Genomic DNA, 14,122 nt, shown 5'->3' on the forward strand with positions numbered 1-14,122 from the left:
ATGTGGTTCTGTTGACTTGCACAGCTAGGGACCTCCAGCAGGCACTGGGATGATTTGTGGCTGAGTTTGAAGTGGCTGGTATGAGAATAGGCACCTCCAAGTCTGAGGCCATGGTCCTGTGAGGGAAAATGTTGGATTGCTCCCTCTAGGTGGGGAGTGAATCTTTGCCCCAAGTGAAGGAGTTTAAGTATCTCAGGGTCTTGTTCACAAGTGAGGGTAGAATGGACCTTGAGATTGACAGGCAGATTGGTACATGATCAGCAGTACTGCAGATGCTGTATGGGAGCTGGAAGGCGAAGCTTTCGATTTACTGGTTGATCTTCATTCCAACCCTCACCTCTGAGTAACGACCAAAAGACTGACATCCTGGGCTCAAGTGGTCAAAATGAAATTCCTCAGATGGGTGGCTGAGCTCAGCCTCAGAGACAGGGTGAGGAGCTCGGACATCTGGAGAAATCTCAAAGTCAAGTCGCTGCGCTTTCACATAGAAAAGAGTCAGTCTAGGTGGTTTGGGCATCTGATTAGGATGCCCCCTGGTCGCCTCCCTGAGTAGAGACCCCAAGGAAGACCCAGAACTCACTGGAGGGATTACATATCCTATCTGTACTGGGAGAACCTCAGAATTCCTTTAGAAGGAACTGGGAAACATTGCTAAGCAGGGGGAAGTCTGGGTTGACTTAACTTTGCTTGCTGCAACCACAACCCAAACCCCGGATAGGCAGAAGGAGATGGATGGAGGAGGGTAACATCTTCAACTAACATGAAAGATAACTAAAACTAGCCATCCCTGAGGCAAAACAATCACTAAAATTCTCATATCTCATCCCACAAAGATGTTTTAGGGGAAAAAACATTGTGGAATTTTTCTTAGTCTGCGACCTCTCAGTCCATTCCTGTGCAGGGCTCTAGTGATGGCCTTCTTTGAGACTACAATTCCTAACTTGGCTGAGTCATTCACTAGTATCTTGGCTGTTGTTTTGGGGTCTTGACACACATCTCTCACTAGTTTTCTTTCCAGCGTCTTTGAAATCCTTCTCTTCCTATCTCTGCCAGGCTTATTCTGGGCTTTGTGGCTCTCTTTGAATTTCTTGGGGACATTTCTAACTCCAGTTCTTGACACTTGGAAATGCTGTGATAACTTTGTATATCCTTCTCCTGATTTGTGAGCATCAACAATTCGTTTTACACCAATTTATTTCTGTTTTTGCCGTGATGCTTTCTCAGTAACACCTCAAACCCTTACTGAAGTTTTCATACTGTGTGTAAATTGGAAGATAATCAGTTTTAACTTGATTTTACAAGCTTTGGGCCTTATAAAGTTAAAGCACATCATTGCACAGCAGTGGTTTGTGCTACAGCTCAACACAAAGATCAGGCCTAAAGGGGGCTAATAATTTTGACCCTGGTAGTCGTTGTGAAATGTCATTGTTTATGTGTGCAAAGTAAAATAATGTTAGCATTAAAAAAACAAAAAACTAGGATGTTTGGAAAAGCTGTGTTAAAAATTCCTTGCTCTGTTTAATAGCACTGGGGAAATAACTGGGAAAAACTGAAATTTTCATTGAAGGGGGCTTGTAATTTTGTCCTCACCTGTAAGTCAGGCTTTAAGGAGTGAATCTAGTATGGTTTGATTTGGGAGTAGGAGTTGCCATTATAACTGAGTTGTTTCATACTGTTGTTTTAGATAGATGGATAAGATGTGCGGGAAAAGGCCAACAACATTACCATTGCTGATACAAACCTACTATAGATGATCTTTCTGTGTTTTAGAGCAGATTTTTCGAGCCGATTGGATTTTACTGTTAGAAATTTACCTTAAAATGTATAAAAACACACTCTTACCCACATGTTGTCCATGAATCTGCAGAGAGCACTCTAAAATGACACCCAGGATCCAAAATGGATTTGCATGTGTTTCCAGGAGAGTGAGCTCATACTGTGTGAGCACTTAGCTTCACATGGAGACTAATGATGTTGAGGCACTGGAAGTGGAGCCTCTGATGCCACTGTAATCCTGCTGATTACAGACACACCATCTCTGAGGGCTGATCACAGAGCTCTGGACACAATCACCTCATAGGTGGCCTTACTTGGTACATGTGGGTATTTATACTGTATATAAGAGAAAAACACACGACAAGAGACAAAAACAAAGATAGAAACTTTCCTGTACATCTTATGTTCTGTGCTTATCCATGTCAACACATATGTAAATAACATGGCTGCAAATTGCTGACCAGCTAATCTTCTATGCTGCATCCTTATAAAGGAGAACACAAAGGTAGGTAGAACATAAATGTCTCTATAATGATGAATGCATCTTTTGCAATAGTCTGATTCTAGGACTTCCTCGCTACTACTTCTCCATGATTGGTGAATTAAAGAAACATCTCAGCTCCACCTATCAGACACATACCTTTGGTGCTGGATAACAACCATTACTTTTGCATCTGTGCATGTTTCCTCAGCTGCTTGAACACCAAATTTCATCCAGTGAAAAAAATCTGCATGTTAATAATAACATCCCTAGCATTTTTCTTAAGGTTTCAGGACATTGCATTGCCTTATTCCATCGGTAAGTTCTTAAAGAGCATGCTTAGGAAGCTAGAGCTGCTCTTGTGCCTCTCGTGATGTTTCCTAAGACTCTGCAGCCCTGCAGGTATGAGCTTCAAACAGGCACGAGACAGCAGAGACTGGGAATAATCGCAGCGGGCGCCACACACCTCAGGAAGGTAGCAATTTTCCATCATTACTGTTAAATCCTGCTTAAAAGAACCGGATTCCACCAACCTAATTACAAGGTGTTAATAATAACAATGTAATGACAGTCATTTGAAAGCCTGCTTTGACCATAATCCATTTCTCAACCTACTCTCACGTTAAAGTGTGTGCCTGCTGCACTGTGAGTGATGCTTATCGATTATCATTGTGATTACGCCCACACTTGGTGTGTCAGGTCCTGCCAGTTCGGGCTTGAATTATAGAGCTCTGCCAGTTTTGGTGAAGTGGAAATTTAGCTCTTCAAATATCATGCTTTCATCATGGTACAACTCAAGCTCAGTAATAGCCTGGACAATCCTAAAGCATAGTTTGTGGGCCCTACCAGCACAGCCCGAATGAAGCCCTACATATTTATATCACCACACCGCCAAAGTTTAATAGCTTACATAAGGATAACTGAGTTAACAGACTGCTTTATACACTGCTTAACTTATCTCCTCAAGTACCCGGTTTGCACTCTTAACATAAAAGATAATCACAATTTTCATTATACAATAAGTAATGAATTAATGATTGACATATAGACATTCAGATTTAGTCTACAATACAGTATACAGTGCCTTGAAGTATGTACCTCCCTTGAACATTTTAATCTTTTATTTATAAATCAATCATGGTCAATATGATGTGACCTTTTTTGACAAATTATTTTCATTTTTTCTTTTCTTACACAAAATCTCTTCATTAAAATATTTCTCCAAAGAAATGCTAATTTAACAAAAGTATGTAAGGTAAACTAAGTGACTGCAATAATACTCCCCCCTTTAAAATGACTGACCTAATTCAATGGAGGTCCAGCCAATTAGTGCTGGTCTCACAATTAATAAAACAGGAATCACCTGAGTTCAGTTAATATAGCTCAAGTAATTATAGTACAAAGACACCTGTGTCTGCAGGTCAAGCCACTGGTCAATCACTATTCCTTACTACTATTACACCATGAAGACAAAAGAACACCCTAAGCAGCTCACAGAAAAGGCAGTTGAGATGTGTAAAGTGATTTTCTTCTTGTTTTTCCCTGATGAATATGAGGGCTTATCTGATTTTAGTTATATAAACGTTTTCCACCCTTTATTTAATGTCAATAAAGATTTGTAAACAGCATGACAAAAACACTACTTTTGAGTCTAAGGTCATTATAATAAATCCTCCTGATTTGTTTTCAAGTTCAAACCTGCTCCCTGTGTAATTCCTGCTAAATGAAGCAGATGAGCAGCTGACCTGCTGTTTGGGGGCGTGGCTCTTCCCCAAACACATCGTCCAATCGCAAGTCTTCCCCAAACTCCGGGATAAGGACGCAATACTGGATCCAAGTCCAGAGAACCTCCCAAAGTTTTCTAAACACCAGTTTTGTCAGCTTTTAACAGCCTGGTCCGACATTTCTCCCCGGATTTGTCAGCGTACGCACGCTGGATGTTTTCACCTCACACCGGATTAGAGATCATCCCCTGAATAAAGCATGTCTTCGTCTGTGGACTGGGGAGAGGAGACTTTTATTGGTGAGGACGTTAAAGCGCCGCGGATGAACACGGCACAGGTGTGTCTGCCCTTCAGCGTGGAGGCGCTCATGTCGGACAGCAGACCTCTGAAAGTGACGGAGAGAAAGGAGGGACAAAGTTACTCAATGAAGGATCATCAGGCTCACAGAGGGTCACCACTCGATCCTTTAATATCTATCAAATCAGAATCACCGGGACGAGGGGACTTTTTGAAATCCAACTCCATGAAGCAGATGGCTTTGCCTCCACGTAAGTCATTCATAAGATGTTTTAACTCAAATGTGGACGTAATAATGACTCTTGTGATTGATTCACGGCATAGGGTGCATGAAATATACCTTGCTGTATAACGTTTATTTGGTATGTTTGATCGGTTAATATGTTTGTAAGCTAGCTGAAACTGCAAAACTTTCAAAAGTAAGGAGAACTAAAAAAACTAAGTGTGCCTACACAACAAGGAACTTTAGTCAGGTTAACTTTGCTCTCAATGTACAGGAAAGAAACATGACATAGAAAAAATTAATACAGCTGAAAAAAAAAAGATTTGAATATGTACAAGCTCTTTTGTTGTATTTTTTTCTTGTATAAGTCTGTGTGCTTTGAAACTATGGTTGCAAGATGTACAAGTATGCTGACTAAACATTATCAGAAGAATAAAACATGCAAGGATGTGTGCAGATTTCCATGAGATAGATACAAAACAGTATTATTTGTCCCAACTCCATTTTTCTGTTTTGTCTAGTTCAGAATGCAACTGACAAAAACATTTAAAAATAAAGCCTATAAAAATTATTTTAAATAATCATTCTTTAAGATTAAAGGTTTTCTGTCTGTACAAACTCTTCTTTTATAGCCAAAAATTATCATCAAGAGCCATCAGTGAAATTGAAGCATTTGTCATTAATTATAACTCAGTCAATTAACTGATTAGCCAATCCATTTTAGCTCTTAGTCAGTTATATGGACATCCAATTAATCAAATATAATAAAGATAATAATAACAATAGCTTGGACTTATAAGTTGAGTGTATGTAGGGGGCACATTTAGGAGAGACTGTAAGCTGTGATGAACAGGTGGTGCTTGAGGTGTTTTTTTAAACGTGTCCAAGGATGGAGCATTGCGGATGTTTACAGGGAGGGAGCTCCAGCAGATGGGGGCTGTAGTCCTGAACACTCTGTCTTCATAGGTGCAAAGTTTGGCGGTGGGAATTGTGTGAAGGCCACCGTCTGAGGACCGGAGGCTCCAGGTTGGGGTATATGGATGAAGGAGGCCAGAAGGGTACTGAAGGGCAAGGGCATGAAGGGATTTGTAAGTGAGGAGGAGGATTTTGTATTTGATTTGAATTGTAACTGGGAGCCAGTGGAGGTGGATGAAGGTAGGGATGAGGTGCTGCCAGTGCAACCCTGGCAGCAGAGTTTTGGATGTAGCCTGTCCAGGGCTTTGTGAGGTATCCAAGACAGGACTCTACTACAATAATCCAAACGGGAGCTGATGAGTGTATGAGTGTCTCTGCAACTGAGTCTGTGAGTGATGATCTGAGTCTGGAGATGTTCTTTAGATGGAAAAAGGCAGTTTTATTTACAAATTTGATATGGGACTGGAAGGAGAGGGTGGAGTCCATGATGATGCCCAGATACCTCGGAGGATGGGCGGGTGGGATTGCCGTCCACATGAAGTACGAGATCTCCAACCTTTCTGAGCAGTGCTTTGGGGGCCACGACCATGAGCTCTGTTTAGTTGCTGTTTAGTTTGAGTTTGTTGGCTGACATCCAGGTTGTGATTTCTTGCAGGCAGTTGACCAGTGAGTGAGGGGCGTGTGTTGTGTAGATAGAGTTGTGTGTTATCGGCGTAGGAATGTTTACGGATGATGTGACCAAGAGGGAGCGTGTAAATAATAAAAAGAAGAGGCCCAAGAACAGAGTCTTGGGGCACGCCTTGGTTTACAGGGGTTGGGGTAGAGCGGGACTTGTCAATGGTGGCAAACTGTTTCCTGTCTGAGAGGTAGGATTGAAACAAGGAGAAAGCTGTTCTGGTAATGCTTAGGTGGTTTGATAAGCAATTGAGAGATTGTGTCAAAGGCTGCAGAGAGGTCGAGGAGAATGAGTAGGCTGATTTTTCTGGAAAACTGCTGCTATGAGAAGGTCGTTAGTGATTTTAATGATGGCGGTTTTAGTGCTGTGGTGTGGTCTGAATCCTGATTGGAGGGTTTCATAGAGCTCATGGTCGAGCATATGGTGATGAAGCTGGGTGACAACTGCTTTTTCCAGTATCTTGCTGAGGAATGGAAGGTTGGAGATCGGTCTTTAGTTATTGAGGTCCTCCGGGTCTGAACCTGGCTTTTTGAGAATGGGCAATACTGGGGCCAATTTGAAGCAAGAGGGGACTATTCCAGTTCTTAAAGAGGAGTTGATGATGTCCACCATGATCGGGCACAGGACAGGTAGGCATGCTTTGACCAGGGACGTGGGCTTGGGATCCAGAGAGCAAATATCTTATCACATTGAAATTTACTACTGTGTCGTGTCTTTCTTTTCCTGTAGATCAGCTCAGCCCAGCAGCCTGTCCCTTGAGGAAGCACAAAACCAACCGTAAGCCTCGCACTCCCTTTACCACCACACAGCTGCTGGCCCTGGAGAGAAAGTTTCGTCAGAAGCAGTACCTGTCCATCGCAGAGCGGGCTGAGTTCTCCTCCTCTCTGACACTGTCAGAGACCCAGGTCAAGATCTGGTTCCAAAACAGACGAGCTAAAGCCAAGAGGCTCCAGGAGGCAGAGATGGAGAAACTCAAAATAGTGTCTGGCTTTGCTCCTAAAGCTACATTCAGTCCAGGCTTCTCGTCCTTTGGTTTTCCACTTAGCGTTAACCTGCAGGTGCAATCATCAGCTCTCTATGGACTGGGCTGCAGTCCCCTTATCTCTGCTGCACATCTGGCCATGTATGCCTCACAGGTCGGCCTGTTCCATCTCTCCTGAGAAGACGCAGCATTATACAAATGGCTGATTTAAATATGCTGTTAAAGAAAACACAAGAGTGTCATAAAAGGATGAGAGACTTTATGATACATGATGAAGACTTAGTACAGGACTCTGAAGTGGAGCTGAAGTTTCATGATCCTTCAGCAGAACTGTCCTGCCATATACCATTAATTACTTACTTACCATTACTGTCCTATGAAGGTAATAGGAGACTGTAATTTTGGGATGACATTTTGGTCCTGCCATACTTACTTTATAGTTAAAGCATTCTCAAATGACATTAATTTGTAAAAGCTTAAGATTCACTCATATCCTGATACTGTTTTACATTTCAGTAGTTATTTTGTTGGAAGTTGAAGGTAATCCTTTCTTCTGTTCACTGTGCTTGTTTTTGAGATACACAGTATATATAGTGTCTCTTCTCTGCAGTCTCTCTTGTCTTCCAGTAAGCACAACCTTTAGTGTGAATTCCAGGCCTCCTGTTGAGTCTACTGGCTCTTCTGCATACAACAGACCTCTTCACCTCTTATCTGCAGTCCCGGGGCAGGTGCTGAAAATTTCGTTCACCACGTCCTTTTTCATGGCGCAGAGCTCAAAAGGAAAATGTTCTTGTGTTTACGATGGTGCTAACTGACATCTTTATCAGGTATACCTGTTCATTAACTGTTCATTAACACAAATATCTAATCAGCCAATCACATGGCAGCAAGCAGTGTATAACGCTATGGATCACAATTGGATATGTGCTCCTCAGAGCTGTAATGTCCCTCATCCCTTCTATTTTTTTACAACTGTGACGTGAGTTCTTTCTCCCTAAGTGATTCATTCTTATGCAGGAAAGTCCCTCAGTCTTCCTCAGTTCGTTTTTTTGTCCCCTCATTAGCGTTATTTCATCATGTCTTAGCTCCTCCACCATGCACTGATGATGAGCTGCACAGCTGATTCACCTTAAATATTGCTGTATAATCATTAAAAGCCATTAAAAAATATTTTGGTATATTTTACATATACAGTGCATAAGGAAAGTATTCAGACCCCCTCACTCAATTTATTATGTTGCAGCCTGATGCTACAGTTAACATTTTTTTCATTATTGCTAATCTACACTCAGTACCCCATAGTGGCAAAGTGAAACAGAATTTTGCACATTTTTGCAAATAAATTAAAAGTTGGAATCTGCAACAAAGTCTGTTTTAGAAAAAAGGATTTTTTTCAGCTGTAGCGTCAGGTTGTAACATGATAAAATTGAAAAAAGTGAATTTGAATTAATTTTTAACATACCTGATTATTAGTGTATTTGTTTAATCATATATGCTCCTCTGAAATATTTTCATGTATGTGCAGATTCATGTAATGAGGTTTGATAACTGAGGCTTTTTATTTCTTATTCATGTGATTGCACAAGAACTCATCATAAAACTCTATGAGTTTATATTGATATTGTTTGATAAAATAAAAACTAGAAACAATCTTGTGCTTTATGAAATGTCACAATTCTTTGAGTGTAAAGTATATCAGTATATTTCAGGTTAAAATTTTTATATGCAGATCATGCAGATCAGCTCTGTGAGAGGGAAAAGTGTGAAAACGTACAAACTCTGTGCAGCTGCTGATGCCATGCCTCCAAACCAACCATCTTTGGTCATAACAATTCCACAGAGAAGCACTGTTGTGTCTTTGAGAAATTGAGATCCTTTATCATGGCGAAGGAGCGAAATCAGTCGAGGAGAGAGGATGTAAAGTAACGAGTAGTGTTGTAGTCAAGACCACACTATTGGAGACTGAGACAAGACCAAGACTTTTTGGGGTCGAGACCGAGACAAGACCACGACAAGACGAATCAATAAAAACAAGTCATCACAAGGTTGAACAGTAAAAGAGCACTCTCTCTTTCATTTTACTTTGCTTTAAGATTGACAGAAAAAACAAGGTGTATGCAACTCTGTAACAAACCTAGCAAATTTGTTCAACTAATTTCTTGTCAAAAAAGATCTTTGTATGTATAAAAAAAGCCACTGACAAGTCTGAAATTGTTTTAAACATCTGAAAAGTAGATGTTTATCTAGATTAGTCAGGTGAATGACCCCTTAAATAAGTGTTGAGAGTATTTTCAGACGGACCAGTTTGTTAAGATCTGAGTTTTTGCCGGCACATCAATCAGAACAGTTCAACAGAAGATGACACCGTGTGCCCAGCCTTAACAAAATCGTCATTTTACACATTGATGATTTAGCAACAGCTTCTCCTTTTTAGCACATTAATGACATAGAAGGATAGCATATCAGTGGTGGTCTTGACTGGTCTTGATGGAAAATCGAGAGTCCGGCTAGTCTGAGACCAAGACAAGACAGAAATGCTTTCAATTCCGAGACATTCAAAACTTTGTCTTGAGACTGGTCTTGACCATTCTTGAATACTACAACACTTGTAATGAGAAAGACCCACCTGTCTGACTAGGTTCAGTCTACAAACCTTCTTGTTATGAGGCAAAGGTGCTACCACTGCGCCACTGTGCAGCCCATTAAAAAAAGACAATCAATGAAAAAAAACAACACAAGATGCAATATCTGTAACTCTAAATGGTCTAACTATGCTAGACTGAGGTAACAGGTCAGTCTGATCCTCTTACTTTCATTTAGTTTTATTTCATAGAAAAGGAATTCTCAGTTTGTGGTTTAAACATGCTTTAAATGAGACTAATTTTGTTTCATGTCTAAGCTGATTGGAGGTCCAAACAGCAAGTCTTTTGGCCTTAAAACTGTGTATAGCTGTCTTTATTGCTCAACATGTGTTAAGTGTATAAGAAGGTGTTGTTATCCTGCATTTAAGCTCTATGCATACTTAAATGTTAGAAGGCAGCTGTATCTTGCCTCGTTCATCATTAAAGAAATCAATTCCAACATTATATTTAAAACCTTGGTATTAAAGTTTTGACATCCATTTAATCTAAACCTGAATATCTGGTGTCATTAATCAAGGAACTTTTGAAGGAGGGAAGGAAGCTGTGCGTGATGGACTAAAACATATTAGTTGAACCACTGAGCTTTCTAATCTGCTTTAGAGCTTTATGCAGGGTATTGAAAGCTATAATACTATAAGGGCCTCTGCAGCACACATGAACCGAGGATCAATTGTGTATACGTTAACGGTGGGCGTTCAACTGGATGGTCTGACAGAGGAGGTTTGTCTGTCTTTAATGAATATTCTAAAGATGTGAAATGTTTGCACAAATAAAGGTTTTCTACACATTGCACATCTCACATCTTCTAAACTGAGAACATGTGGCTTCATATAATTCAGGGATTCCACAGAGGCTGAGATTTATTTGTTTGATAGCAGCTGTATACTTGAAATGACCCCTTTAAACTTTGTAATGCAGCATAATATCAGCCTGTTCCTTTGCAGTGCCTGGTTTAATTGTCCTTGTCCTTCAATTATGACTTTAAAACTGTGAAATGATGTGTCGAGTCAGTGATAAGGACACGGTGCATTATACGGCCCCTCTCTCTGTAAACTTTGGGAAAGCTTGTTACCATTAGCTCACATTTCACAGTCCATTTGCTCTCTTCCATTTTGAAATCAACCCAGCATTAAGCTGATAGTGAGGCTGTTAATGGCTTTGATTGCCCAATAACACCAGTAAACAGTTTCATACGGTTTCAAAGTGAAAGCTTATAGAAAGAGGTGATCGTGGCTTAAAACAAAGCAAGGGACCTGAGCAGGCCCACCCACAGAAATGGCTGGGCCCCTGAACAGCGCAGTGAACGGGCCCTCCACTGATGGATTTAAATGTTAGTTCATGTGTGTTGGATTGGTTACAGTGGTAACGTTCACCTCCTTTTGGGTTCAAAAGTTACCAAGAAAGTTTCCTCGAGCTCTGTCTTCTCCTTTTGTGAAGGTGCAATGGCCTATCCACATTGTCAACACCAGATAAAACAAAAATATAAAACCTAAAAACCCATTTCTGTGTAGCTTTAGCTGTATGCTTCGGGTCATTTTCTTGCTAGAAAATAAATCTTCTCCAAAGCTGTAGTTTTCTTGCAGATTGAATAAGATCGACTGAAATGGTCCTAATGACTTTGGTCTCCCATATTTTAAAATCAGTTAAGATTTGAAAATGATAAAAAAAAAAAACAGTCTAAAGAAGATCCTAAGCAGTGCAGATGGCCTTGCATCTAGGTCACCATCTGCCCCAGTGTACCCATCTTCCTTTGCCCTCCACTCAGTGGCTTGATCTAACAGCACGAATATCATGGATGCTGTCTACTGGGAGAACCAAGTGACAATGTTTTTGAGATTGTGGAGGCTCCCGCAACTTTTAAATCTGACGTGTGCAAACATTTTGGTTTCCCAGTGTCAAGAAAGGAGGAAAGAGGTGACGCACAAACAAAAAACAATGTGAATACACTGCCAGACTGCAATGACACACTTGATAGGGGTTACAAATAACATGTGGAACCACTTTGCAAACCATCACCCTGTAAAGATTGGTGAAGATTCGAGGAACAGAATCCGGCTAGACCAAGAGAGTCTTAAAGCGCTACTCCATTACATTGAGTGGCCTGGCTGAACTTGGTTTGACTCAGCACGGCAAATCATGACAGGGGATTTGATTTTCCACTACAACCGAGCTACCCATTTAAAACAAGAACTGCATTCGGGTCAAATTTACCCAAGAATGTTCTTTAACTGTGTCTTACTTCGTATTGAAAAAAAAAGTAAAGTCAAACAGAGGTCTGCACATGACTATTCTTGAATGCACATGTCTGTGTTCAACCATGCCTCAACCATCTTCAGGTACAGTGGGGGTCTTGGCCCCTTTGTTTGGGGCTGAAAAGTTTGAGAACCCCTGCCTCAAAGTGAGGTATATCAAAGTGCCTCCCCCATCCTTTTATATTTTTTATGTGGGCCTCAGTAAAAAAAGTTTGGACATCCCCGTTTTAGGGTTTTTATTATATCAAAATAAAGTCCATACCATGGACTTGTTACCGAGCTATTATTGTACCGTGAGATTTTAAGACCATTACATCCCTACCCAGTGGACAAGTCACCTGCACCTTGTGTTATCAAGTATTTACCTTTATACTGACCCATTTTTTCCTTTTCAATCCATAACAAGTTACTTTTGGTTAAGTTCATATTAAAATCTCCTATCTACCAATATAAGCAGGTCTGTATCCAAACAGGAAATCAATAATCTTTAGTTTAAGGCAGTAGAAAACCCCAACGTGACACAAACAGTTTTGAATGAATAATAGTGGAATTTACAGATGCAATAAAAGGATGCGATTAGAAATCCTGAGATGAATCTAGATGAAAAAATTGAATCTTTTAACAGCCCTAATCCATACATATTCAGATACCATAGATGAAGCAGAGGAAGCAGTCTGGGGTTAAATGCTATTCTCAGGGACATATCAACATGTGACTGTAGGAGCTGAGGATTGAACCCACGACCTTTGGTGGACTTCCCCAGTCTGAAGTATTTTAAACCGATTATGGAAATATTACACATGTAAACAGAGCAAAAGCATCAGATTCAAAAGGTTAGTAAGTTGTTCTTTACCTGATTACCCTGTCCTAAAAGGAAGGCTTTTCATTTCATATTTACACTTTCATTCATAAACATGTTAGTTTTTGGAGCACGTAGTATTTATGCCAGCATGTAAACTGCTCAGCTTGAGGCCCTGCAGCTCCCTCATGAATCCACTAGGTGTAGCAGCTCCCCATTTGTTTCTGTGCACTGATTTCAGAAAGGCCATACAGCCCTGACTTTTGCCATGTTTAAGGGCTTGTTATGGCTTTTTCTAAAATCTTTAGATAACGAGAAACCGTCTTAGATCAGGATGAACGAGCTACCCAGCTCACAATTCACAGCCTCTTAGATAATGTCTGTTGACTTCCGCATGAGTGGCCTTGTGAATAAAAGATAAGTCTCATGCATTGTTCCAGAGCTGGATTGCACGAGTTTGGGGATTGGGGATTTCTGGAGACCACTGTTGCAGGAACAGAAGCATTTTGCATCAGTGAAAAGCATCAGACTAAGATTAAAACTGATCAGGAAAAGTGCATTAAAATCTCTCCTCCCCTCTCTTCTCCTCTCTTCATCATGATAATTGCAGATGCTCATAATAACAAGCAGACGTCTAATTACTTCTATCACACTGGCATTTCATTAAACACGCCCAGACATGGTTTATGAATTTAATCTGTTCTGATGTGTTTATGGCAAAACAAAGCAGTCAGAGCCATAGTGTTTAAAAGAAATGAAAGATAAAAGCCAGTTTGGGTTTTCTCACTCCCAGCCTGTGGAGGAGCATTTCATCATATGGCACTCACCTCACCATGCAGCAGAAAAACACACATTTGTGGGATCACTCCTCAAAAAGGGTGGCAGTAATGTGAGATATGACAGATAAAAGCAGGGTGGGCGAGAGTGACAGTTTTTTTTTTTTTTATTTGTGCAGCACACACCTCTAAGGCCAGAGGAGTAAAGCGCTGACATTTGTTTTGTTCCAAGTGCTGTAATCAGAGGACATGCTTTCATCTTGGCTTCAAAGCTGCTGAGCAGGTGTGCTACCTCAAACAATCCCTGCTCTATCCACCATCTTTGTTTTAGATTTTTATGCCCTATTTATGAAAATGCCATCTTTCTGCTTCAGTTTTACATGAAAGCTAGAGGGAGCTTTAGCCAAGCTAGCACTGAGTAAACCTCAATTTCTCATGTCCTGATTATGATGGAGAAAGCAGGCCCTTAGATAACCAGTTGACAGTTTCCTCTCCGGGAGAACCTGATCTGAAGTGAAACACGCATGCGTCGGCACACAGAGATCAGGCCTCATCCCCTGTGCTCAAAGGGAATCCCAC

General features: G+C 40.7%; 1 protein-coding gene across 1 annotated transcript; it reads left to right on the forward strand.

Moving 5' to 3' along the window:
* The first annotated feature begins 4,125 nt into the window (after positions 1-4,125).
* LOC121516468 (homeobox protein MSX-2-like) lies at positions 4,126-8,678 on the forward strand. The gene is made up of 2 exons (XM_041797770.1): positions 4,126-4,529; positions 6,822-8,678. The coding sequence occupies exons 1-2, from the start codon at positions 4,241-4,243 to the stop codon at positions 7,250-7,252; spliced, it is 720 nt and encodes a 239-aa protein (XP_041653704.1). The 5' UTR covers positions 4,126-4,240; the 3' UTR covers positions 7,253-8,678.
* The last annotated feature ends 5,444 nt before the right edge of the window (positions 8,679-14,122 follow it).

This window comes from Cheilinus undulatus, linkage group 10 (genome assembly GCF_018320785.1).
Source record: "Cheilinus undulatus linkage group 10, ASM1832078v1, whole genome shotgun sequence".
NCBI classification, from domain to species: Eukaryota; Metazoa; Chordata; class Actinopteri; order Labriformes; family Labridae; genus Cheilinus; species Cheilinus undulatus.

What these genes read in the sequence shown, in the direction of transcription:
- LOC121516468 (XM_041797770.1), top strand. Translation starts at nt 4,241, where the DNA reads ATGTCTTCGTCTGTGGACTGGGGAGAGGAGACTTTTATTGGTGAGGAC. An exon ending in GCAGATGGCTTTGCCTCCAC is followed by an intron (nt 4,530 to 6,821) that starts GTAAGTCATTCA and finishes CTTTTCCTGTAG; the next exon opens with ATCAGCTCAGCCCAGCAGCC.